General features: G+C 35.6%; 1 protein-coding gene across 6 annotated transcripts in view; it reads left to right on the plus strand.

Annotated features, from left to right (window-relative positions):
• The window catches only part of RALGAPA1 (Ral GTPase activating protein catalytic subunit alpha 1), a 137,610-nt gene that overhangs the window by 22,139 nt on the left and 88,573 nt on the right, over window positions 1–26,898 (plus strand). For 5 of the 6 annotated variants that reach the window (XM_086749420.1, XM_086749421.1, XM_086749422.1 and 2 more), the window contains 10 exons: window positions 155–293; window positions 5,662–5,870; window positions 6,210–6,449; window positions 8,581–8,772; window positions 9,238–9,375; window positions 11,687–11,835; window positions 13,762–13,891; window positions 14,631–14,868; window positions 16,383–16,544; window positions 20,847–20,987. In XM_086749420.1, the coding sequence (XP_086605546.1) occupies window positions 155–293; window positions 5,662–5,870; window positions 6,210–6,449; window positions 8,581–8,772; window positions 9,238–9,375; window positions 11,687–11,835; window positions 13,762–13,891; window positions 14,631–14,868; window positions 16,383–16,544; window positions 20,847–20,987 (1,738 nt within the window). The remainder of the gene's footprint in view (window positions 1–154; window positions 294–5,661; window positions 5,871–6,209; window positions 6,450–8,580; window positions 8,773–9,237; window positions 9,376–11,686; window positions 11,836–13,761; window positions 13,892–14,630; window positions 14,869–16,382; window positions 16,545–20,846; window positions 20,988–26,898) is intronic. The other variant, XM_086749426.1, reaches the window with a different exon arrangement.

Genomic DNA, 26,898 nt, shown 5'->3' on the forward strand with positions numbered 1-26,898 from the left:
CATTTCCTAGGTAGTTTCTGTTCAGTCTTTCTAAAATGTTCATTAAAATCCATATGATTTAGTTCCAAAGAAATAACTTACAAAGAAGACGTTTCATCAGTCATCTTTATTTTCTACTTCTAGGTGTTTACTTTATCCAATTTCTTTTTTTAAGGTTAAGAGTTTAGAATGGAAGAACAAGGAAAACCAGGAAAAGGGATTTTCATTTTTATTTGCGAATTTTAAGAAATACTACTTACCTTCTATTTTCCCAAACATCTGTAAGGAGACCAGCTTGTATAACCCTATACTTGGTAAGTGTTAACACGGCTGATAAAATCATTACATTTTCTCTAATAGAGAGTATAGGAAAGCAGTTTTGGTAGGTTTGGGGTTTTGGTTTTTGTTTTTGTTTTTTTTTTTCCCTTGAGTCATGTTGCCCATAAAGAACATTCTTCAAAAGTGTTTCTTGTGAGAGAACATGTTATGGTTCCTGTTCATGGTTTTCAGTTCTGTGTTTGTGGAGGCACCTGACTCTTTCATTAGAGTCAATCTTGCTTATATTAACCTGATTCAGGTAAATTAAATGTTTGTGCATAGTTCTTCAATGTGACCTCTGTTGTTGATTTAAGTTGGGCTCTGAAGAGAAACTACTGTTGCTGAGATAAAAGGTGTTGGTGTGCTGTTCTTTGGGGGATGTTGGCTTTATCTGTACAGATTCGTAGTGTTTGGATCATGCAGTTCTTGCTCATAGTTCAGTCAGGGCAAAGTTAGTTACATTTTTGTGTCAACTGTATTTTATCAAGAGCTTGCAATAGGAAGAGGAAGCTAGGGTTTAACACAATCTTTAAAACTGATGGTGCTAGAATATATCTTTCCATATAGAGAGTGGAATTTTAGGTGTTTGCTAAGCAAACCTAACTAGAGTTTTGGTCAGAGGTTTTTCGCCCATTCTAAATTAGAATGTTCTTTAAATATCTTGATTTTGCTTGCTCAGTTTTGCATGCACACGTGCACGTGTTGGTTGTAAGCCAACACAGTTCAGAACTCTTGTTTGCAAAGCAATACTGTGTACCCAGGCTTTAAGCTGCCATTTCATTGCTTGAATAATACGAACATCTCACTGCTTCTCCTACCTGTTGATGTAGCATCTCACAAGGATTAATAGTGATCTCCAGCCACAATTTCATATTCTAAAATCAAGCTGCCAGGGGAGTTTGTTGAAAAGGTTTTACTTTCTGCCAGTCCATGTACATGTATTTGGATTGTGGCTTTCTTCAGAGATGAGTGTTTCAAAACCATATTTTCCTGGGAAAGACAAACAGTGGACCCTCTCATTTAGAGGCGAAGAAACAATATAAATCCGGCCATAAGCAACAGCAGAACAAGAGTTGTGTGAAGATACTGGAGAGGTTCAGTGATAAAATAGCTACAAGAGGGATGGTAAGCAGTCCTGAGAAAGCAAACCTACTGCTGCTTGACATCCTTGAACAAGAAATGTGGAAACAATATTTTCTCTTTCTGTGAAGATCTTGATTGAGTCTTCCACAGAAGTGTTACTGTACTCCTCTCTTTTTATGTGAACCATAAACAAGAAACTTCCAAGGCCTTAGTAAAGAAGACGACCATGGGGAACAAGAAGCGTAAATGGGCACAGATGAACAAAACTACTGTCGGTGTCTGAAACTGTGCAAAGTTAGCAACAATGACAAGGGTTTTGGGAAGAATACAGTAATGAAAGCAACAGAACCTCTGGTAAGTAGGATAGTCTTTTCTCCTCTAAGAAGTTCTCTCGCATGCATCTCCTTACTCTGAAAACAATCCTGTTCCTGTTCTAAACTAAATTGACAGCATTTAAGGAGAAAACGGGGGCAAACCTGGACACTGAGCCTGCTACTAAAATCAGAAGTTCTTATGCTACTGGTATAATGTTTAATTCAGGAGAAGACATGAGGTGCAAATCAAAACAGTAGTATTAGTAAGCAAGCACTGACACAGGGCTTTTCTGGAGATAGTATATTGGATTGAGTTTTTTTGTTGCTGTGATTTTTTTTTTTTTTTTTTTTTTCCCTTCTTCTGTTAAGGCAGGTTTTCAGATAAGTATATTGATTACAGTAATAAGCAACGAACATTCCAGTTACAAGAAGCTAGTATTGTGCCTCCTCCAAATTCTAGCTTTAGTATTACAGGCTTAGAAGAGCAATCTAGGCTTAGAAGAGTCCATGAGGTTGTGATTTTTTTTTTTTTAATGTCTTTTAACATCTGTTTAGTTTCTGTAAGGTGGTCTTTGGAAACTCTTTAGTAAGAACTACAAATACAACAGTAATATTCCAGGGGCATTGTTTGTTCCATCATAGTAAGGTGCCTTCCTTAGCATTTCCAAGCTATTTAGATGAGCTCCTTCATTTAAACAATAATAAAGTGGGCTGTCCTACAGCTCTCTGCAGCTCTTAATTCCTTCTGAACCCTTTATTGCCTTAAAAAGTAAGCATGGTCAAAACTACACGTGTGCACCATTGCAACTGTATTTTTGCTAGCTTTTTCATTTTCTACCCTTTTTATGTCTTCCTCCAGCTTTCTGCCGTTTTTGGCACGAGCTCACACCGAGTTCCTAGAGGGGGAAGGACAGGGAGTCGGAAAAGCTTAAAACAGAAAGGAAAAATGGAAAGTTGGGGGAAGGGAATATTTCCTCTTGTGCTGTTTGAGTCAATTTAATAAGGTTCTGTCTGCTTTGGTTTTACATCAGTGTCCTCATCTGGAGCCTTGACACCCTCTTCCAAGATGGACAGAAATGTGAAAATATAAGAAATGACTGAAGGAGGATATGTTTGAGGAGCAGCTGCAGCAGTTGAGAGAGAATAGAGAGACTGGATCTTCTGAGAGGATATCGTGAAACTACAGAAGAGGACAGTGTGCTGCAAAGACAGGCTTACTGCATGCCCTGCTGAACGCTCATAGATACCAGAGAGAACTGATTTTTGCATATTTACATACTGTGCAACCAGGCATTGGCTCCCTTTTTTCACTGATTGTAGTGTTACGTGTGCTTATGTTTTAAGATATATTAGTTTTTAATTTTCTTACTAACGTGCTGCTTTCCACAGAATGAAAACAATGTACTGTTTTTTTATTTGTAGGAAATAAACTCTTTGTAAACTTTCTAAAAAGTATTCTGTGCATTTGTTACTTACATAGGTGGATGATATGCATAAGTCATCTAGTTTTCTCTAAAGGTAATGCTTCCATTAAAAATAGTGGATGCAACTTTAAAGTCTGTTTTGGAAACATTCCTCAGTTTAGCACCATCATGATGAGTTTATGACTACTTTTGTATGTGGCTGTTGAAATTCCACTGAGACATACCAGCTTGGATAGCCTCAGTGCTGATGCTGAATGTTGTGTTGTGTATTTGTAATGTTAACAAGGAAACCTTTACAGCAGTCTGGCGGGTAGGCTGTATTCACCTCAGATGCCTAAAAGTACATATGACTGTCGTAAGTTAGTTACCTAGATAGTAGCTGATTATTTCTTTGCTGCTATCCAGATTTGTTCCACCTGGGTTATGATACCATCACCTGGCAGAAGTTACACTGGATCCCTTAAAGTAACTCTTGACATTGCAGTAGGAAGATACAGTCAGAGAACAATTTGATATTCTTCAGCATAACTACTTTGCATCTTCTTTGACTCCCACCATTAGTATCTTTTATCTGCCTTCTGGCCTGTAAGACCAGGGAACGTTTCTCTTACTCATGTACCGCAAGCTATAGGAGAGTTGAGGCAGTGCTGAAATACTGTGTCTCTCCAATCTACCCCTCTCCATATCTGGATAAGACCATCATTTTCCATGCCTTCTTTCTGGATTTTTTTGTTGAGTTTTTTTTAATTTGTTTTTGGTTTTGTGTGCTGTCACCAGATGAACATCATGATACTGAAACACCAGTAGCAGGGTGTGTTCTGACAGCATGTAATGATCAGTTCTCAGGCAAATTTCCATTTACTTTTTGTGTCAGAGCAGATCTCATACCTGCCCTTCTAGAACTAGGAATATAATTGGGACACCACTCCCAGATAAATGTTGTTTGCACCTGGAAGTTTCATAGTTGTTTCAGATTGATTATTTGTATTGCTGCACTGTTCTACACCCTGTCTTGGATTGTGAAACCCAGGAATGACATTTTGCAGTGTTGAGTTGGCTGATGCATGGCTGGAGATGAACTGGGCTGTTGATATTTATCCCTGCAGAAATGTACATTATGCACCATTTAAAAACTGTCTGTTCATGTTGTCGCCCCATCACCTCCCCGCCCCCCCAATTCTTTGTAATGTTTTTAAGAGTTATTAAGAACTGTCACTTATTTCTGAAGCAGATTCAAGAATAGTCATGGCACCATCAGCATCTTTGTCACTAACACAGTAGAGAACCAGAAGAGCTAGACAGTTCTGAACTATCATGTAGAACATGGGATGGAGAAAATAGAGTTGTAGGTTATAGACCTCAGATAACCACCGTTCTTTCGAAGCAGGATTGCCTACCCAGTGGGCATCATTCGTTACATTCCTTGCAAGCTAGTATGGGAGCTAGTGCTGTAGAATCGTCTTTGAGCTAAGTCACATGAAGATGCATGTGCCCTTTCTCTGACAATAAAGTGCAGCAAAATTATCTAGTTGCAGGTGTGGCATTAGATGAAGCTGTGAGTCTCGCATAGTTTTGGAGCAGAATTTCTCACTGTTCTCTTCGTCTGTCACGCATTGCAGCCCCGAAGAGACGGTGTTCATTGCAGCTGCTGTTAGAATACAGTTTGCAATTAAAACTCACCCATTGTAGCTATGATTAGCTGTTGGCACCTGTATCAGTAAAGAATTGATGACCTGTATCATTTACTGTTTTGCTTTATTATGGATTGCTGCGGACCGATACAGAGATCTTTTTAGAGATGCACTAGGAAATGTGATGGTTGTTGCTTCTGAACTGCATCTGCTTTTCCCAGTAGGTTTAGCAGTAGGGGGTAAGTGATCTATAGGATTCTTAAAAGGCTGTAAAATGGTATGGGTCATAGAATATCTAAAGTTGTAAGGGACCATTGCTTAGTAACTTAGAGAACTACAAGCTTCTTAAAAATGAAGAAACTTTACAATATCTTAATTCCATAGGAAAATAGTTTTCTTGTATAGGCCATATTTAGTCTAGTTAACAGTTATTTTGCTACTTAGAACTCTTTTGTAGTTTTCAATGAAAGTGTGAAGTATGGAGTTTGCTGAAGTTTGTCTTTGAATACTGAGTATGGCATGTAGCTTTAAAAAGCTGAAAACAATCAAAAGAAATGTGTTTACTTGTTAAAAAGAAAAAAATGCAAGCAAGGCTGTAAGACTATTGAAATCATTTTCAGATAAAAAAAAGTAAAGGTTTTGCATAGCAGAAACAAGTTATTATCTGTCAGACCAAAAATGTTGTCTCCCTCCAGGAGAAAATTAAAGCCTTTTGATGTCTTATAGTTTAGTCTTGAAATTTTCTCTAACACAGCCATTTTGGCACATCTTGGGATGAGTTGTGCAACAGTGAATATGAAAAAAACCCACGACCTCTGAAAGTTCACATATATTGGTTATGGTTTTAGGATTTCTTTCTTATATAGAGCTTTCTCTTTGGACGTGTTTTTAAGACGCTGTGTTTCCTTACAGATATACCACAAATGAGACCAAAGCCACACTATGTAATGGTTAAGAAAGATGCTGAAACCAATGAGGCACTATATTGCACAAAAGAACCTTTTATTAAGGCTCGTGTTATTGTCATTCGGTGGTTGGTGTCTTTCTGGCTTGAGCCAAAACCTCATACAGGACCTCATATTCCTGGGGTGGAAGGTGAAAATGTGCCAAAGAATATTCAGGTAAAACCAAATACACAACCAAGTTTTTGTTTTCATGTTGTCTTACTTGTTATGTCAGCCATCTGGACTCCTCTGATAATTATAACTAATAGATAATTTTAAAAAAGGAATTTCCAAAGAAATTTTCTGCTTATTAATTTATTTCAGAAGGACTGGCTATGCTGCTTTTTTTCCCCCAAATTATGCTATTTTGTTTTTCATAAATAGACATGCAGTGAATCCTGTATTTTCCTGAATTCTTTGTACTGTTTTAAATTATACTGTTGTATAACTTAAATTGTACTATTCAACTGTTGTACTAAAAATCAGCTATGAAATATTCTTTCATTTTTTTTTCAGAGAGCAGCTGCTAGCATGGCTTCAAGGGAGGACAGCAAAAATGACAGTACTGATAAGCAGGACAGAAATGCAGAGCCAGAACAATCTCATTCTAATACAAGCACTCTAACAGAGAGAGAACCAAGTTCTTCCAGCCTCTGCAGTATTGATGAAGAGCATTTAACTGATATTGAAATTGTCCGGAAAGTCTTTTCTTCTAAAAGAAGCAATGTTAATTTTCTAACTGAGATTTTTCGACAGGTAAAGGACCTTCTTTAGAATGCAAGAATCTTGATTATTATACTGTAAATTACCATTACGTTATGATTTTCTTTCAAGTGCGTTTACTAAGCAGAACATCATATAAATGTACAGATTTTTTTCTGTTATCTTGCCTTTAAGGTTTAGGAATTGAAAAGTAAAAATTCTGAAATATTTTCTGTGTAGAATATCCCCAGTTCCTGATTTTTCTAATTTTATTTCCTTAATAACTAGTTCAACAACATTTAACTTGGATTTCACAGTTCCCCATAGACAGGAATGTTTGATCTTTCAATACATAAATCCCATAGCTATTACAGCTCATAACCAAGCATATTAAAATAAGCCTACTGTGGGAGTCTGCAGCTGTTAAAGAGCTGTTTTAAGAGCAATCAAATGTCCTTTCCTTGATAGTGTTCATCAGAAGTGTGGGACAGATGGCTATAGAAGGTAATTGCTTCTGGTTCAGACTTTACTGTAACCAGAAATATTAGCTGAACATACTTGCAATAGAATATGCTGTAGATCAAAAGATGAAGAGATTTTTCTGAATAGTAGTAAAGAAAAATATACTAAGTTTCAATTGAAATGCATGACACTAATTACTTTAAACAGCAGAAAAGTAAACATTTTAGAACTCCAGTATATGTGGATGAAATTTATATTTTCAAATGAGATAAATAAAAGTCAGAAGCTTGTCCACATTCAACAGGTTGAAGAGCTTGGATGCTATGATTACTGAAAGAGATATGCCCAAAATTTGTTGCCCAAATTCACCTGCCACTCAAAGCTTTACAGAGTCTGAGACCTTGAATATAGAGTCTCAATTATTACTCTAAATATAGAGTCTATTAAGAAACTCCCAGTGAAAGGGGCAGCAGAGGCAATTTTCTTCGTTCTTTTCACAAGGCACTCTGTGAGTTATGTAGATTATTTGGATTTCATGTGTAGTTATAAGATCTCATTTAAGTCATTGTTCAGCCAGAAGTTTTCAGTGTAAGTTCATTTCTAATGTGCCAGATGTTTGTAATGCTTCTAAAACAGTAGGGCTGAGTAGAAGGAGGAGGTTTCGGTTGTACAGAATGCTTGGAAGATTGTCTGAAAAAGAAAAAAAACCAAACAACCAAAAAAACCAACAAACACTGGAAGTTTTATGCATTTTAAACTCCAGGGTACAAAAACTGTATATGGACTTAAAGAAGACTGATAGACCTGATAAGTGAGTGTGTATGACTGAACTTGTCAGCTGAATTCTGTAATACACAACAAAATACTTTTTAGTGCCATAGTGGTATAAATGTCCATTTCCAGAGGAAGAAAACACTGCTTGTGTCAAGTGGGCACTTCTTAAAGACATGGGCAATGAGTTTTCAACGTTCAGACTATGGGCTCCATAAAACTATCTGTTAGCATAGTTTATCTGTTCTTTTTAAAATACAATTAGGGCATCATGATCTTTGGTAAATAGATGTACAGTTAGTTAAATACTGGCTAATGTTAAAAGTTTCTGATCTGTGACCAGCACAGCAAATACAGAAGACCTCCTGAAGAGGGCACTGATCAGCCATCACACTGACTCAAAGGCACACTTTATTGAACCAATAGTTCTGAAGTCTCTTCAGGGAGTCATTTGTTTTAAAGATACTGTTTTATAAAATCTCATTTAGCTAAAAAAAAAGATACATGGCTACCAGTAATGTGTGTCACTTGAATTTTTCTTAATAATTTAGAACTAATTTAGCTCACTCTTACAGGTCCTCCAAATGGAAGCAGTGATAGAAACTTCTGCTTGTTCGTTTTGCGTTATTTTTTGTAAATGTTTAGGTCTTAATTTCAGCAGGCTAGGTGTTGAGTAGGCATGTTGTATGCATTCTTGTATCTCTCTCTTTGGCAGCGAAGTTTTCAAAGTGCTTTATTGACAAGTTTTCTTGTTAAAACTTTTTTTTTTTTTTCATAATTTCAGTTTACAGATGAAGAAAGTAAGCAAACATTTAGGTTCAGGAGTAATTTATTTGTTCAGATCCTACAGTGTCTGTATTTTGTCCCCCTTATCCCTTAAAACGTGTGCGTTATGGAGCCAAACTTCAAGTATTGTAACTGGGTTTTTGTTTATTTCTCTTTCTATTCACAGGCATTTCTGTTGCCGATATGTGAAGCGGCTGCCATGAGGAAAGTGGTAAAGGTGTATCAGGAATGGATTCAGCAAGAAGATAAGCCTTTATTTATGAAAGAACCTGAAGAAATAATGCAGTACACAGCTGTAGATTGTGATGAAAGTGGTGCTGACCACAATTCATCAGAGAAAGCAAAAGAAAGAGAAGAGGTAAAATACTATGGGTTAATATTTGTGCATCTTTTTGATACACTAGTAGACAGAGGAGTGGCCTCCTTGACAGATATGTGTTTTAATTTGATGTCAGAGCATCTGTTGTGAATAAACAATGGTAATTAAACAGTGCATGAATGGGCTGCCAATTTGATCTATGTAGTGTGGTTAGTTCAATTTAAAATTTCATATAGTTTCATAAACTATTCTCAAGATGTGGATTACACAGTATGCCAACCTTCAGCTGTGTAAAAATTACATACAAATAAAAAGATGAGGAAAATAGTAGTTATTTCATCCAGATACTACAAAATAATTGATACAAACTTCTTAAAATATAGTTTAAACGTCTGTCTGCCATTGTTTATTACTTCATATCTATTATATCTTTTTTTTCCTTTAATATAAAACCAAAATACCTGTCTATAAATCTATGGGATTTTAAGAAAAAATATTTTTCAGGAAAAAGGGATGAACTCCAGTCACGTTAGAAATTCAAACTGGGCAAGAAATGGCTGTTACGAAGACACTTTGCATAAAATATCTGAAATTGATACTGAAGAGCAAAATGTACGAGCTGGTGTGCAGTCAGTATTGCAGGTATGAAATAGACTGGTTTTCATCCTAATAATAAAGCTCTTGTTATCAGTACATAAAGGGTGGAATTTAGTGCAGTACTCCTGCAAGGGAATCCTGTGGTCCTTCCAGGCACCTCTGAATTTTAAAAATAATTTTAGGTTTTAAAAGTGTGATGATAAATACTATGAGAATAAGAACAGTGGTTCACTATAGCTTTATTGACCTTAAGTGGGACGATATATACACAGGTGTTGGATAACACAGTAAAAACATCTTTTAATTATGCATCAGGACATGCATTCTGCTCTGCATTGTATCACAGAAATAATTTGGGTGCCCCATCTTCAGATTATTCTAATTAAGTGTTTAATGAGAAAGCTGAGAAGTTTTTTTCTTTTAAGCTATTTGTCACCACACACAAAACATCCCAACCTGTGGTTTTCTTAATCTGAACAGTAAGGTGTACAGGGGCGTTTTGTCATCTTTATCTGAATTACAGATTAGATGAGTACATAAGTGTTTGAAAAATTTGATCAAACACCTCAACTCTTTACTTACTCATTTTTAAGAAATGGGAGAGTTGCAGAAGTTTCGTAACAGAAGTTTTCTAACTGCTTCTAGGAAATTTGGCAGGTTAGAAATGTATTAATTTCAAAGGCTCAGCAAAATGTTTTACTAACGTTGAGGATATAGAAAATCAACTGTGTATAATTTGAGGGCCTTTGAAATCCTTTTAATGTCATAATGTCATAAAATGTATGCATTTTATGTATTATATGTGCGTGCACATACGTACGTGTGAGTTTGTATATGTAGCTTCTGTAATATTATAGAATCATAGAATAGTTTGGGTTGGAAGGGACCTTTAAAGGTCATCTAGTCCAACCCCCCTGCAAGGAGCAAGGACATCTTCAGGGACATATTCTTCTATCCAGAAGCATATTGATGTTAACAAAATAAAATACATGTGTGCATTTGCCATAAACGTGTGGCAAAAAAAAAGTGTGCACTTTCACTGTGGGTGACCGTGCTAATTAGAACTTATTATTTTTCCCACAGCGTGAATGATTTCCTGAATAGGGTTTTCTGTTGTGCTGTACACTCTTATATATAGAAATAAACTTTGTAACTCAAATAACTTTTAAATTCAAATATGTTATAATAATATAAGCTTCATAATTTTTGCATCCAATGACTATTTAGTATATGAAGTGTTTCTGAGAGAAGAAACATGAAGTATCTTTATCTGTTTGCAGTGTATTACTAACGTTTACACATCTGGTAATGTCTGGGAGATTCTTTGTGTTGAAGTTTTTTAGAGAAAGGTTCGTTTGACCAATACATATCTTTTTTTTTAGCCTGAAATGAAGTCAAGACATCATTCTAACCCAGCACCATGTCTGAATTTGAGAGATTTCTTGATCTGGAACCACATTTGACTTTTTCTATGAATCAAGAATCCAAGACTTCTGTCTTGAGTTTCTTCACATTTAATTATTGTATAAACTTACTTCTAGGCACTTAGAGTAGGGTAGGTTCATTAGTTGAGGCTAGTGAATGTAAAGCTGTATGCTAATAGTTTTTAATTCTTAAAATCCAAAGCTCTCAGTAGAGGGAAATGACAACTGTAGAACCAATGATTTCCTGTACCTGTAGATTAAGAAAGACAAAAATTGTAAATCTAGGACTCACTGTGATTCAAATACTTCCTGAACTTACATGAAAATATAATAACTTAAATAGCAGCTCCTGTAACTCCTACGGTGTACTTGCCGACTTTGTTCTCATCATGTTCATTCTGAAAGCCCTAATTCACTGTGCACCAAAGTCAACCATTACTGTGGACAAGGTATCCTGTTTCCTACTTTTAGTAGCCTTACTGATCACAGTGGGACGAATGCTTTAGTTTCCTAGAACATAATACAGGCCCTATCGTGCTGAAGCACATGCTGTGCGTCAGGACTATTTTAAAGTAGTTTAGCATATATGATACTAGTCAGTTGCTGGCTTACAGGTGGAACTTCTGTGCAGTGGACTTCTCTACTGGGACATTTTTGTCCATCATATTAACATAATTGTATTGAGTACAATTCAGCTTTTTTGAGAGCAAAAATATACAAATGTGTTTTGGAGGAAAAAAAAGAGGGGAGAAAAATCAGTCTTGTTGCTTTATCATCACATCAAGCTAAGTTATATTTAAATACATACTTCTAAGTGCATTTGCAGCCTTTTTTGTTAATCATAGATTTTCTCTTCCTGGTTACTATCAACTGAATTGCTGAAAACATCGAAGTGCTTCAAGCTCATAACATCCACTCTTTTCTGCTTACAGGTTTTTATAATAAATTCTTCAAATATATTCTTTCTTGAACCTGCAAATGAAATTAAAGCTCTGCTGGATGAACACACTGATATGTGTAAACGCATTCTGAATATCTACCGTCACATGGTAGTCCAAGTGACTATGGACAAGAAGACATGGTAAAACGCTAATGCTTTTATCTTAGATTATTAGTTCAGAAGATAAGTGTGAAAATTTACTTGGTAGTAAACACGGCAGAATGGTATTGACTATGTCAACCAGTTTTCTCAAAATCAGTAAATGCATGGACTTTAACATCACGGACAGCTTACCACAACGAAAGAGGTTATCTGGTCTCTTAGAACCAGTAATAAGCACCTAATTAGTTTGAGGCAGCTTAGTCCTCAGTGAAAAAAGAAGTAAGCTAGGATTTACAGATGACTGTTAAGGATCTACTGATGACTTTTTTCCAGGGCATTTTGCTTGTCTGTCAAAATGCTAAATATGAAAACGTATCATAAAAGCATTTAGGTTGGAAAAGACCTTTAAGATCATAAAGTCCAACCATAAACCTTATACTGCCAAGTCCACCACTAAGTCATGTCCCTAAGCTCCACATGTACGCATCTTTCAAATACCTCCAGGGATGGTGACTCAACCAGTTCCCTGGGCATCCTGTTCCAATGCTTGACAACCCTTTTGGTGAAGAAATTTTTCCTAATATCCAATCTAAACCTCCCCTGGCACGACTTGAGGTCATTTCCTCTTGACCTGTCGCTTGTTACTTGGGAGAAGAAACTGACAACCACCTTGCTACAGCCTCCTTTCAGGTAATTGTAGAGAGCAATGAGGTCTTCCCTCAGCCTCCTTTTCTCCAGACTAAACGACCCCAGTTCCTTCAGCCACTCCTCGTAAGACTTATTGTCTAGACCCTTCACCAGCTTTGTTGCTCTTTTTTGGACACATTCCAGTATCTCAAGATCTTTCTTGTAGCGAGGGGCCCAAAACTGAACACTGTATTTGATGTGCGGCCTCACCAGTGCCGAGTGCAGGGGGACAGTCATTTGCCTAGTCCTGCTGGCCACGCTATTCCTGGTAAAGGCCAGGATCCTGTTGACCTTCTTGGCCGCCTGGGCACGCTGCTGGCTCATGTTCAGCCAGCTTCATGTATATGAAGCTTCACAGCCTTCTTTAAAAATAATAAAAAAAAAAATAATCCTCGATGAGCATGGGTAACTGTTATAGTCAGATGCGTGTTGCTGTTGCTCTGTAATTGTCTACAGGAGTCCATGTACTGTGTAACTGTTTTGTTCCTTTCCAGTGCTTAAGATGCCTAGCAGGTACAAGGGACCCATTTTAAAATTCATTTCTATTATTTCCCCCTCTCCTTTAAATAGCTGTCTCTAATGAGGTAGTGTATTGCCAGCATTCTCCATTGCGAGGAAGCGGTAGCAAGGGGATTTCAAATGGCTAATTTGCTCCATTTTAACTTAACTTCCGTTCAATTTGTTCACTTGTATTTCCTGAACTCTGGGTAAGTAGAGTAGGCCTTACATGTCATGTGAAGCTTGTCTCCTCTTGTGGGGAAATAAGGAGTCAGTTCAAGGCTAGCCACTGGGAAATTTGGGAGAAATAATATACAACAGATTCCTCTGGATTAGTATTTTCCCTAGTTTCACATCACTGTAAAGAAGTGACTCAGGACTGTGATGGTGAAGATTGTGCCACACAAAACAGTTGATTAAGTGTGTTAATGATAGTGTGACATGGCCAAAACCTGTTATTGATTCATTAAAAAAAAAAAGTAAAAGCTAAATTTGGAAATATAATTAGAACTTTGCCTGTAATTTCAGGCCATTGAAGGTGATAGCACTTGAATGACCTAGCAGAAGATATTATAGGGCAACAGGAGTTTCTCACTCTGAAGTCTGAAAAGAAGATTGGAGTAATTTCTTTTGCAAGAACCAAGTTAGACTGTTTGTAATCACTATATCATGTTTGGAATGTGTTTGAGCAAATCAAGCTTGGTTATTATCTTTAAAAGTATCCTGGTATGTCCAGGAGTATAACAAAATGGTAACTCTAAGTTTAATACTGTTTTGCAGGGAACAGATGCTACTTGTGCTCCTCAGAGTTACTGAATCTGTGCTGAAAATACCACCCCAGACTCTCTTGCAGTATCAAGGAAGAAAAAATTCCACTTTAGCTGGAAGACTTGCAGGACCTCTTTTCCAGGCAATTAAACATAAATTCACTTGAATTCAGTTTAATTTTGACCAAGAGATTAAATGCAACAACCACTATTGGCTGGTTTGTCGTTTTAAATAATTGATCGTTTTCCCAGATAGTGTGAATGGTGTGGCTTAAAGAACTGGCTACATTTGTTACTTTCTGTTACTTTCTGTCCTGCATTTAATGACACTGTGACAATGGTTTTTGGGGTACTGTGAAATTAAAAAATTATTATTCTTTAATTGAGTTGGGATAACTGGCAATGTCTGCAGTTTTAGCCTGCTTCCATTGCAGAATTAGCTCAAATCAGCACAAAATCTTCTGTGCCATCCGTGCCTAACCAACTGATATTTTTATTCCTTACAGTAGGCTGTAGCTGATCCTTCCAGAGTTTATGGTTGCAGAGTCGTGGCTTCTCTGTAAATAGGATCTGTGAAGTCTTCTGATTCTTTAGTAAGGAAAAAAAAAAAGGACACACAAGATTAAGTACCATAAGAATTAGTTGAGAAAATTACATGATTCTGAAAGATCTCTTATGAGTCAAACCAGTTGTTCCTGTATCTAAGTCAGAAGCTCATGTTAATATTTGATTCATGAAAAGTCTGTGTGTAGTGGTGAGGAAAAGAATGTCAGGATTAGACAGAAAATTTCTGTGGCAGTTAGAAGCTTCCTTTTAAGCAGTAACTTTTGAATGTTGTCATCTTATGTTGGGAATCCAACTTTTCTCCCTTTATTCTTTTAGACTCTCATAGTAGCTTGGATCAAAGCAAATCTAAATGTGTACATTTCTCGAGAACTTTGGGATGATTTGCTGTCTGTAATGTCATCACTGACATATTGGGAAGAGCTGGCCACTGAGTGGTCACTGACAATGGAGACACTAACTAAAGTATTAGCTAGAAACTTGTATAGTCTGGACCTCAGTGACCTGCCGTTGGATAAGTTAAGTGAGCAGAAGCAGAAAAAACACAAAGGCAAAGGTAAGTCATCACTGTATATACATTGTTTGAATTCAAGCTGGGGTAATGAGATGTTTGGCACAGCGTAATTTTGGTCTAGCCTTTTTAGTATACCTAATTTAGATATCTCTATCAGCTGAAATATCCCAGTTTTTTTGAGATAAGGCTACTTTTTAGAACCACCACAAAATCGTCATGTTAAGAATCAGTCCTGCAAATAGTGAGACACATATGGAATGTAGTTCTTAAAGGTGTGTTGAATTTAACCTAAAATGTTACACTACTGGGTTATGCCTTTTGCCTTTTATCAAAGCAATTACATAGTTAAGTCCCGTAACTTGAAAGTAACAAAGATTACACATCTGGTAGAAATTAGCTAGCTAGCAAGTGGCTCCTGCAAGTACAATTGGAATGTCAATCTTTAAATCCCATGAACGTTGTTTGAAGATGAAATATAAGGTGAACATAGTTTTATTTGGGTACTAATTTGTCACTAAGCCATGGTGAAGACAGGTTTTGTTGAAGTGACCTTCTTGGACTATTTAAGAGAAAGGATACTTTTTTCAGAGAAAGTCTCCATTGTTAAATGTGAGTTGCAGAGTTAACTCCAGCTTTGGAAGTAATAAATATCATATAAATTATGCCAAATTTCTTTGGCCCTGTTTGTTTGCTAATAATAATGAACATGTACTAGGGCTCATTTTTCAAGAAGAAGCCCTTTTAATGATTGTAATTGTTTACCAAGTGTAATTTTGGATTATGTTCATCTAGTTGAAGATGTCCAATTCCCCCGCAAGGAGCAGGGACTAGATGACCTTTAAAGGTCCCTTCCAACTCTAACGATTCTAAGATTCTAGTGTGGATAAGGCAATACACTGCAAATATTCTGTAGATCATTTTTTTTTTTTAAGTGTACGGCTGGTTTTGATAGCACTTCATATGAGCTTTATTTACTTCTCTATAAATGTCAAATCTGAATTTGTTCCATCTTTTCTTAATATAGTATTTCTTTATGAATGTCAAAAGAGCCTTATTCTCTGAGCCTATCATCACATTTTTTTTGCTTTTGCATTTTTTGTTAAAATATTTTATCATCTTTATTTCATCTTCTTCAAAAGCCATGAAATTGTTTGGGAAAAAACCCACAATATTAATGGTCTGTAATGTATGATTTTGTGTGTCTTGTCTAATGGGAATATCAAAGGAAAAAAATCTATAGTTACACATTTTTATCAGGCTACAACCTTTGCAAACCCAGTTTTCTTGTGGTTTTGCACTTGATTGGTCAGAAAAGATCACAATAGTTTAATAGCACCAACACTTCTGGAAAAGTTTGAGTATCCCTCAGTATTAATGCTGTCTGAGTGGGTCTATATATTTATAAACAGTAATGAGCTGTCTAGCTTGTAAAATCATGCGTGTTTTGATAATACAGTTTATTGTATCCAACTTTAAAACTCTTTGAAAGAACACAACTACAAATATCTGATGGTACTAGAATAGAAGTGAATAGATTTGCAATTCTGTTTTTTCAGGAGTTGGGCATGAATTCCCAAAATCTTCTGTTGATAAGTCCTTTTCTAGAGGCTGGAGCCGTGATCAGCCTGGGCAAGCACCAATGAGACAACGCAGTGCTACAACCACTGGCTCTCCAGGAACAGAAAAGGCAAGAAGCATAGTTCGGCAGAAAACTGTTGGTACGTATTTCTAAAGGCTGATATAAGTGACATTCGAGAAAGGGTAAGGAAATAGCTGTCTTCTGTAGCTATGTGGATAACTTCTTTCCACAAAAGCATACTACCTATAATGATTAGCTAAGTGTGTAAATTATGCAGCCTTATGTGCTTTGAGGGTAGCTGAACAGCTTGTGGTTCCTAGAATTACAGTTACTGCAAATGAAAGTAATGCAGTTGATGTATTAATTCTTAATGAGTTTGATCACATGGGGGATTGGAAAAATAATACTGTTATATGTATATAAAAGTGAAAAAAGCTGGAATGGTTTGAGGAGTGGTATGGATAGGTGGGTAATAGAAGGCTTTTTAAGTGCATGTTTTCATAAACTGTGCACAAAATAAGTTGACTATTTTCCAACTGTGCAAAGAATAGTGTGAGAAATACATATATATATATATATGCGTATTTTTTTCCATGTAAAATGTGTTTTACTATACCCTGTATCCACATTAACGAAAGATTGGCAGAGATGTGTGCAGTTCTCCATTTCTGAAGTCATCTATTTCTCAACTTCGTTACTTGCAGATACTCTTTCCTGTGTTAGAAATGAGTGATGCTAAACAGTGCTTTAGGTGGATTGCTCAAAAGAAGGCTCATTCATGTTTGTATGATTTGCTTAGACTATCTTAATGTGAACTGGACTACAAATTTCTCTACTCTGTTATCTCGTCTTGTTAATCTCAGTGCTGTCCCTTATGTAAAGGAAAATTAAGCTGATTTTACTTTTTTATTTAAAAGAAGAACCTTTTAAGGAATATCTCTTGCTTTTTTACTGTCTTTATAGTAGTAGTGGCTTCGGTCGTGTGTTGTTGCTTCACTGATTCTTAAAAGCAGGTACATTCTGACATGGTTTTAGAAACTGGGGATGCATATTGGCAGTTGAATATATAATTGTGTTAGTTTTTCAGAAATTAACATTTTCTTTCTCTTTCAAAAATATTTGCAATTCATTTTTTTAAATCGCAGAGGTTATTTAGACGAAGTTTTTATCTTAATATTCTTCAAAATTCTCCATCTTAAAAATTAGTTTTCTCGTAAGACTTTTGTTGGTGTGGGAGAATTGATTGTTCTATAAGCAATACAGGCACATGAGAAAAAGAAGTCACTACTCCAGAATTTCCTGTCTTTTTCGTGTGTTCAAATGCTACACAGCTTTTCCTGTATCTCATGCTGACAGCATCTAGTTTGACTGAAGTTTTCCTTACAGGTCACAGATACTTTAAATGTAATTTCTGCTTCTCTGTAGATAGTCTGTGATTAACTGTTGTGATGTTTTGTTTTAAATCTTAATTGCCTTAACAAGGTAAAGCTCATGTTAAAATTTCTCCTTTTCAAATTGTTAATATTTCAGATATTCTGTCAGAAGGTTATGTTGTTTGGTCAATTTATTAATGGTTTTGTTTTACTGCTATTTGAAAGATGACTATTTATATCATGTTAGCCCTAAAATGACTGAAGTTTGTCCTAATCAGCTATATATTGACCTGGTTAGCAGCAGACTAATCTGATTTCAGTTTCACTGTACTTTAGCTTCCATGGTTTTGTTCCTTTCCTCTAATTATCTTACATATTTGATATTAATAAGCCAAGTTTGTATTACTGTAACCAGTTACATCTGTGGACAAGCATCACAGCAGTAGTAGGATGATTTTCAAAGATTAAAAGCCCAAAAAGAGTCAGAATACCAAATTTGTCAGTTTTTTAAAATGTTAATAATGAATATGTTACAAAAGCATATGTCTTAACTGTCTGCAAACAGTTGCTCGTTATTGTCTCTTGCGTCTGCTAAGAGAGCTGTTCAGATCCTTCTTAATCTGTGCCAGTTAACACAGGGTCACATAATGAGAAAACTGGTTTATAGTCACAATAAGTAAAATTTTCTATAGAACGTTTTGCTGGTCGGGTCTTCTCCGTCAGTTTAACGTTAGCTCCATAAACTAAGTCTGGAATTGAGTCAAACCTCAGCTATGTTGCATGGTATCTGAGTATATTTCTTTTGATTGTGAGTAATATACTCCTTATATCTGAGTAGGGGGATGTGCATGCTGAATATTTTATGGTAAGAGAAAGCTGGGGTTTCTTTATCATCTGTTTTATGTTGTACACATTTTGTGTATATCTTTGCACCTCTACTTTTTGACGCATCCTCATGCCAGCGCACATTTATTGCTGCACCAGATTTGTATGTGTGTGTTACTCAAATAAAAATCGCAGCTTTTCTGATATGCAGTGTGTACATTTTTAGCCTGAACTTATGTAAAGTAATTTTTTGAAAAGGGCCTTTAAATGTGATATGCATATGGGTTGAAAAATCTTCAGTAGGGCTGGATACAGAATTTGTGGCTTAGGCAGCAGATTCTATTCCTAGAAAAATATCAAATTAGAAAGAATTTACTAATCTGTTGTTCTGCTTTTGTCTACAGACAAAAGTGGAAGGTCATAAACTGTGAAATATTTAGTTCACGTTCTGTTATTAGGTCTGCCTCAACTACTTAAATGAATGTGACACATCTTACTTAAAATAATAGTTCACTGAGATCACGTTTTCTTTTTACAGCATCTCAAAGTTGATTTTGCTTTCAATAATAATACATTGCAATTTTTTCTTCATAAGCTACTGTAAAATTTCCACCTTCCAAATTGTAAATGGGTTGTTCTGCCCCCCTTGCTAGTATAAGTGTAACATGGTGGAAAAGTTCCAGTCAAATTACAAAGGACACTTTGTGTTAAGATTTGTAATCCCACAGTATCCCGTCTCAAAAGTTTGGTTTGTTTAGAATCATAGAATCATTCAGGTTGGAAAAGACACTTAAAATGTACTTGATATTTGTTCTTTTGCCCACATTCATTTTAAGATGCACAGTGATGAATATAATGCATCTATCACTGTATCCTGGATGTTATTATCTCGTAAACAGAGAGATTTTAAAGCCTTACACATAATTACCTTTTTTAAAAAAATTGATTTCTGTCTTATAAACTAAGTTTAATAGAGAATGACTTAAAACATCTGTCTTTCTGAATTGTTTTTTTCAAACTGATGTTAAGACTCCACTTAAGATGTGCTACATTTGTCAAATGTGTGTTCTACTTTATGTATGTTGACCTGTTGAAGTTATCTGCATGTTGCTGTTAAGGACAGTTCTTTAACCTGATTTAGAAGTGTGGTATGCTCAACTTCACTGCACTTCATTCGTGTACTTCTGATTCCCATACAGATCAGGAGCACTAAGTTTATATTCCATGTTGTTTTGAAAATATATACAAAAGTTCAAAGATTGATTAAATATGATACTGACAATATTTATGTAAGATGCACTGAAGTTTCCTTAAAATAAGTTTATCAGCAAAATTAAAACAAATTACCGAATTTGTAACAGTTTGAAAAAGAAGCTGCTTGAAACAATGAATATTACTTTTTGAAGAACTTCAAGTGTACTTTGCTATTTCTTACTCTGACAAAGGAAAATGACCGTCATAAAGATTCATTTTAAATCTGTTGGAAAAGCTGCAGATAAAACCTTCATTCTGATGCTGCAATTCTTATGTTTTTCTGTTCTGTAGGACTGTTGGCAGGATATGAAAAATGAAAAGGTGAATTAGGATCAGTTTAGCAAGATTTATCCAGTATCGATTAAAAGCTAAACCCTATAGATAAGAAACAATTCAATGCTTTTTACTGTCAAACCATTTCACTTCAATCACTTCATTGTTACTGTGGAGCAATAACAAGTTGTATTGCAAATTTCTCCACTGTCATTTTCTGCTTGTGCTTTTTAATCTCTTTTGGAAAATCTTGAATTCAAGAGTATGGGTATGTGTAAAATTCAGAGATACTTTTTTAGGAGTAAACCAAAGGAAACTAGAAAAATGCAAACGTAGCGTAAGTTACTTTTTCTGTTTAAAAAGTTTCAAGTTCTGTGCGCTTTTGGAGTGACTGATTTTTCAACCCCTGATGCAATGGGAAAAAAAGTGTTAATTATTTTCTTTATTTTGAATGCAAAATCTCTGTAATAGTCATAATAAAGGCATTGTTGCTGCTTTACATAAAATTTAAAACCTCAAAATGTCTTATGTGTCCACTGATTTTTTTTTCTTTCTTACAGCTCTGCCAATATCTGCCGTGCTGAAATGTTTTAGTTTTTGAATTTTCTTCCTTTTTATCTTTGTTTTCTCTGTTGCTGCTTTTTCTGTGACACAAGCCTTTCATTATAGTCACTCTTCTTTTTTCCTTCCCCACTTCTTTCTTTTCCTTTTTAAAGCCATGAGAAGCCGATCCATTGGTGAATGTGCTCTGCCATCGGCCTATATACGCAGTGCTAAAAGTGCTCCTGTTCTGATCCATACTTCCAAACCCTTCTTGCCTGATATTGTTCTCACTCCCCTTTCTGATGAGCTTTCAGGTAGTGCCACCTCTGCTAATTTCTGCACTCCCTTTATCACTGTTTTAAACCTTCTGCTTTCAAATTCTGCTAAATCATTAATTTTTTCAAAGTAAAAACACTTGGGGGTGGGGGGAGAGGGGAAGAGTTTGAGAATGAATATTTTGAGTTAGATAAAATACCATGCTATTTTGCAATTCATTCTGGAACTGTTAGAAGTTAGTGCTGTGCCAATGTTTACTATCATAAAAGTGAAAATTAGAGATATCTCTTGCTTTTTTTTCAGTTTATTGGTAAGCAGTAATATAGCATCTGTCTACCAGAGAGTACAACTAATCTAAAGTTTTTATTTGTCATCAGGGAGGGAGGGAAAAGAAGCAGAGCATTTTACTTTGACTTACCATTTACATCTTTCTGTGTAAATGTTTGAATTCAGGGTCATAGGTGTTGTGTGGACAACCATGATAATGATACACTTTAGCTCCCATGAAAAAAATGTCTGGAGTAGATGGGATACTGTAATACACTTTACAGTGTGCCTGTTTTTCCTTAATATATAAAAACATTTTTGAAAATCTATACAGTTTGGATTTCTGAAAGGCTGTTTTGATGTTTTTTTCCTAAATGATCCATTTTTTTACAGAGTTGTAGTTTTCCTCAATATTATGTTTGATCAAGCAGAGTGGTTGGCTAGAAGTTTGACAGTAGCTTTCTTTGGATAATTTTCTTTGAACAAAGAGATTCAGCAATTAGAATTAGCACAGATTTTTAAAATGCATGCATGAAAGATTACAGATAATGTTTCGAGTTTTTTTCCTGTGCTGCAGGTTTTACTTAAGTGTAAATTAGTAGTATGTAAGGCTGACAATCATGTTATGCCTTTGTCTTAATGAGTAAAAAAAAAAAAATGAAAGCACAGTAGAAGGACGATATATATAGTCAAAACTGTGTACAAATATAAGGACTTAAAAAAAGAACATATCTTTCATTTTAAAAAGTACTGACATTTTTTCCTCTCCTGCCTGCCTTTGTTACCCAAGAAGTATCAAGAACTGTCTTTTGATAGTTGTACATTGATGTGTGTTCAAAATTAAGTCTTGTTGTGAAACAGAAATATGGTGCCTTAGTATTCAATCTGAAAACATAAATGGAGGATGAGGATAGTTCAAGCAAGGAACCCACTCTAGTGATACCGGACTTTTACGGTGAAAAATTACAAAGTATTTGAATGCAAATCTTGATACCACAAAAAAAAGAATTTAAAAAATACAAATTATATGTGATAAATTAGTAGATGTATGAGTGCAAAGGATATCTCTTCTGAGATAAAAATTATTAGAACTTAGAAGACAGGGTTTTTAATGGGAATGATCATGAACAGCCTAATAGGAAATAGATCTTAGCTGCCCATAATATTGTTGGAAATAGTAAATTCTTAATGAAGCTCTTAATAGCACCTACAGAAGGGAATGAGCTTTCACAGTCAACTACTACTTTGTCATATAGTCATTGATACTTAATTATTCTGTCTTAAAGAAGGCAAAAGTGCTTTTGCAGTCAATCATCCATGTTTCTGGAAAGTCCTGGCTTGCATCTTACTTCTACTATGTCCCAAACCTGATGGCTTTCTTGCTATTGTCCTTCTGTTGATACTCATTCAATACAAGAACTGCACAAGTAGTGTAATTCTTAAAAGTGAAATAATTTTACAGACCTTTGCACTTCTAACATAGAAAAAGTCTTAGACACTTAGTGGTTTTGGTGTCTTCTCAGACACATGGGTGTTGAAACAACTTCATGATGTGGCCAAGAATCTTGAACATTGCCAGAAAACTAAAAAGCTCTAGTGAAGAAAAGCAAGCTGTTAGAGTGTTGATGAGGAAGCAGCAATCACAGTAAAGGAAAAACTATCTACTTGATCAGAATGCACTTTGCTTTTTTAATATTCTGTATTTTTTACTTCTTTCTTCTCTTTTTTTTCTTTTTTTTTTTAACATAGAGGTTTATCGTTGCCTTTTCTTCTTACAGTAAATATATTCTTTTCTGAAAGCCGTCCGAGTCCAGATGTACAGCATGTAATTTGCAAAGTAATCAGGTTGTTTCCACCATAAGCGTGCTTTAGGTAATGAGTGATGTTTAGCTAGCTGTGGCAGCCCTTCCTCTTATTTCATGATTATATAAATATTCCTGTTATCCACACTGACTTTCAGATCCAACACAACTCGAAGGAGAGCGTATTTCGTATGATTCCAGAAGAACAAGATGCCCCAATATTAAGTGTTCTGAAGTAGTATATAGCTCCTTTTTAGCTGTGAAACTCCTCGTTGATAGATTGACTCACTGAACAGTGGTGAATCTTGACAGGTAGTCCAAAAGAAAACATTTATGCCAAAACCTTCACCTTATGTACAGTACAGTATCTTAATTTTCAAGACGAAGGCAGAACATCACCCCACTGTTATTTATTATTCATTGAGACATAATGTTTCTGCTTGAAGAGCTGTTAGTAGATTAACAATTTATTGCAGAAGCTCAGCATAGACATCTACTGATCTAACGTCATAGAGGATGCTTTTCCTAAGATTGCAATTCCTTCATGTAGTTTCTAAGTTATACTGTATTTCCATGTGCAGAATATTTACAACTTTTCAAATAGGATCCACAAAGTGCAAGTGGAGATTTGTGCTTTAAGATGTTTAGTTAGTAAAGTGATTTGGTATAGTGCAATTGCTGTAAATCGCAATATTTCTAAAAAGAACTTTTCTTTTAACCTGTTAGAATTATAGGAAATCCAGTCTTACACATTTACAGGATAACTAGTGAAATCACAATTCATTCCTGGTCCTATTGAGGGTTTTCGAGTACAAGAGCACTTGTGAAAGAAAATGTCAGTGGGATGTAGGCAAGATTCTTGGAAGCAGTGGGCCACAATGGCAGATTACTGAATTGCAGGGTGTGAGATTGGGACTAAAAGAATCAAAGGAAGTATTAATATGAAAGGGCGACGCATATTATGCCTTTAAAACCTTACTCCCTAATCAGAAAGTAATCATCAAGATGAAATATAAAGAAATCATAATTGTAATGTCAGTATGGCTGTAATTATTCTTTAATCCTAGAAACTGACTGAATGAGTGTGTTCTTACAAAAGAATTGAAATGAAAGCTGAAAAGCAAAACATGTTATTTTTTTTCCCTCCACTTTCTGAACTAATTTTCCTTCTTGAAACATAATCCTGTCCCAACGTTATATGGGAATCTTCTACTTGCACTCATGGTGTTTTGCCAGAATGTGTCTCTCCGTAAGTTTGTATTTCAGAATATCTGTCTCCCACTTGATGCTGAAAAAAACCTACCTTTTCTTTCTGCCTTCTAGCAGAAAAAGGACAGATAAAGTTTATTTAAGGAAAGATGTGATTGGGTGAGTTTGGCTAGAACTACTAATTTCAATCTCTTTCTTGCTGTAACATTAGGAACCAGGCCAGCATTTCTCCTAAGTATGTGCAGTGTGTCAGATACACAGCCTTCTGGTACACAATGCAATGTGGTTGGTGAAAAATCCTTAGGAATTTATGATGTCCCAATTTGACTGTGTACCTGTGTGCAGGGGTGAGCACTGGTTGTGAAGGAGCTGTTCATTTGGGTTTTTCAACTTTGTCTGTATTTTCAGTGCTGATACTGAAATAGCAGTATATTTTTCATTTCCTTGATTTCTTCCTCTGCTCTACAAAAGAGAAATCTCTGTTGGCACAAGCACTACACGTCTGTTTGAAAATGTTTGTGTACTTGTATGTGCTAGTCATGCATACATGAGCACCTAAAATTAATACTGGATCAACATTGAAATAAACCTAGATAAATTTATTTCAATGTGTGGAGCTGCTTGGCGTGCATTTGGAGTTCTCCATCCAGTAATTTTTAACATCCTGGAAAATCATAATCACTGCATGCATGGTATGCAATCCTCAGGCTGCTGCTTTAGATAAGCTTGAGTTTATAAAAGGTATAAAAGATGCGTATGGAGGGCTCAGGATGAGATCAGTGTATTGTAGATACATATGTTAATTCATATATAACATGATTATACATATTTTTGACTGAATCCTATTGCCCTTTCTTTGCAAGTGTAAGAAATAACTTTGAGATTATCTAAGCATAACCTGTGTTACTCTCTGCCTAAGTCAATAGGGAGTTTGAAATAACAGTTCCAACTAGAGAAAGACACCATTCATTTCAGATGGTGTTAGTATCGTTAGTAATAAGTTGAACAATAATGAGAATTTTTTTTGCTTAGAGGGAGGAAAGGGATAATAAATGGTGCTGTATACGATGATTTTCAGTTCCTGTTTGTTTTCTGAAATAGCTTGTATGTCTATTCTCTTTTTCCAATATAAAATTCTCTATTTCTTGTCTAATAGTGTCTTTACAGTTCAGTAAACTTTGTATTAGGCGAAACTTTAATTTTCAAATTTTAACTTCTCTGGAAAATTGAGCATGAAAATAATAACTTTTTGTCGTCTTCCAACACATACATTTAGATAAGCACGGATGTGTATCATTCCTCCAATTTGTATGCTTTGCTCAGAAGGAAAATATGAGAAAATTCAGCTCCAGCTCGAGCATTCTCAGAAAAGTGTGAGCACTTTAAAACAGATTTTTAAGCTGACTTCAGATTATCATTATTAAATATTACTGAAAAAGGTAGAGAGGTAGTAGATGCCCCATTCCTGGAAACTGAAGGCCAGGCTGGGTGGGGCTCTGAGCAACCTTATCCAGTTGGAGATGTCCCTGCTCCTTGCCAGAAGAGTAGGACTAGATGACCTTTAAAGGTCCCTTCGAACACAAACTATTCTATGTTTTTATAAAGATCTGTGAAGTAATAACTTGAAATACTTGTTTTGGCAGTAACACATCAGATTTAGGGGCTTAAATTTTGTGCTGATTTTAAGTAAATTCACGATTGCAGTCCTCAAGATAAACCCTCTGGACAGAACAAGGTAAGTCTGTTTATTGTGAGAAGTAACTCTTGTTGGTGTTCATTTAAGCTCTTTATTGTTATTCCAGACTTTAAAAGCATATCTACAACTTTTTAAGTGGTAGGTAGTAAAAAATAAATCTGGGGAATAAGAAATTCTATCAAAAAAAAACCAAAACCAAAACAAAACAGAAAATTTAGAAGGCTGGTTTTACTTTACTGTTCCAAGTGCCTATCCCGTAAGAAGATTGTGAAGAATAGCTCCAATTCTTGCATTTAGTTGAATTATCTGTAAGAGATACTTAGTCTTGCCTACACTGGTGATTCGATCGTATGTAGTGTTCCTGTAACGTATTAGGAAATCTGAAGAGGAGCTTGAAGGTTCTTTGTTTTGTTTGATAATGTGAAGTGGGCTGAAGGTACTTCTGTACGAGTCCTAGGTGATCCGTGTTGGAACTGCAGCTTTCATTACAGTTAATTATGATTTGTACTGATATTAACGTATTAGCAGTCTCAGCAGAGACAAGGAATCACTGATTTAATTTGTCATAACAAATGTTCTGGTCTTGTCGTAAACAAAAGTGGTTTCACTCTGTTAACTGTTGTTAAGCTGCAGGATGTTTTCCAGCATCAGAGTCCTCAATCTGGTAATTCTCAAAAATGTCACATTTACTTGAGTAAAACTGGAAGAAGACAGTGAGATAAGCCTCCGTTTTTAGTATTTAGTTTCACAATTTGAAGATGAGAGATAAAACACCGTTCTAGGGAAAAAGGGTAATCTTTGAATTATCCATTATGTATAATCATCTTTTCCATATAGGGCCAGATCTTCTCTGTTATTTAAAAGCTTTAGTCCTTAGATATACACTATATTACATATGCCGTAATATTAATATTTTTCGGATAGTATTCTTTCTGATATTTCAGTAACATTCACACAAGATAGGAAAAAAAGTAA

Source organism: Chlamydotis macqueenii, chromosome 5 (genome assembly GCF_036417535.1).
Source record: "Chlamydotis macqueenii isolate bChlMac1 chromosome 5, bChlMac1.mat, whole genome shotgun sequence".
Taxonomy (NCBI): Eukaryota; Metazoa; Chordata; class Aves; order Otidiformes; family Otididae; genus Chlamydotis; species Chlamydotis macqueenii.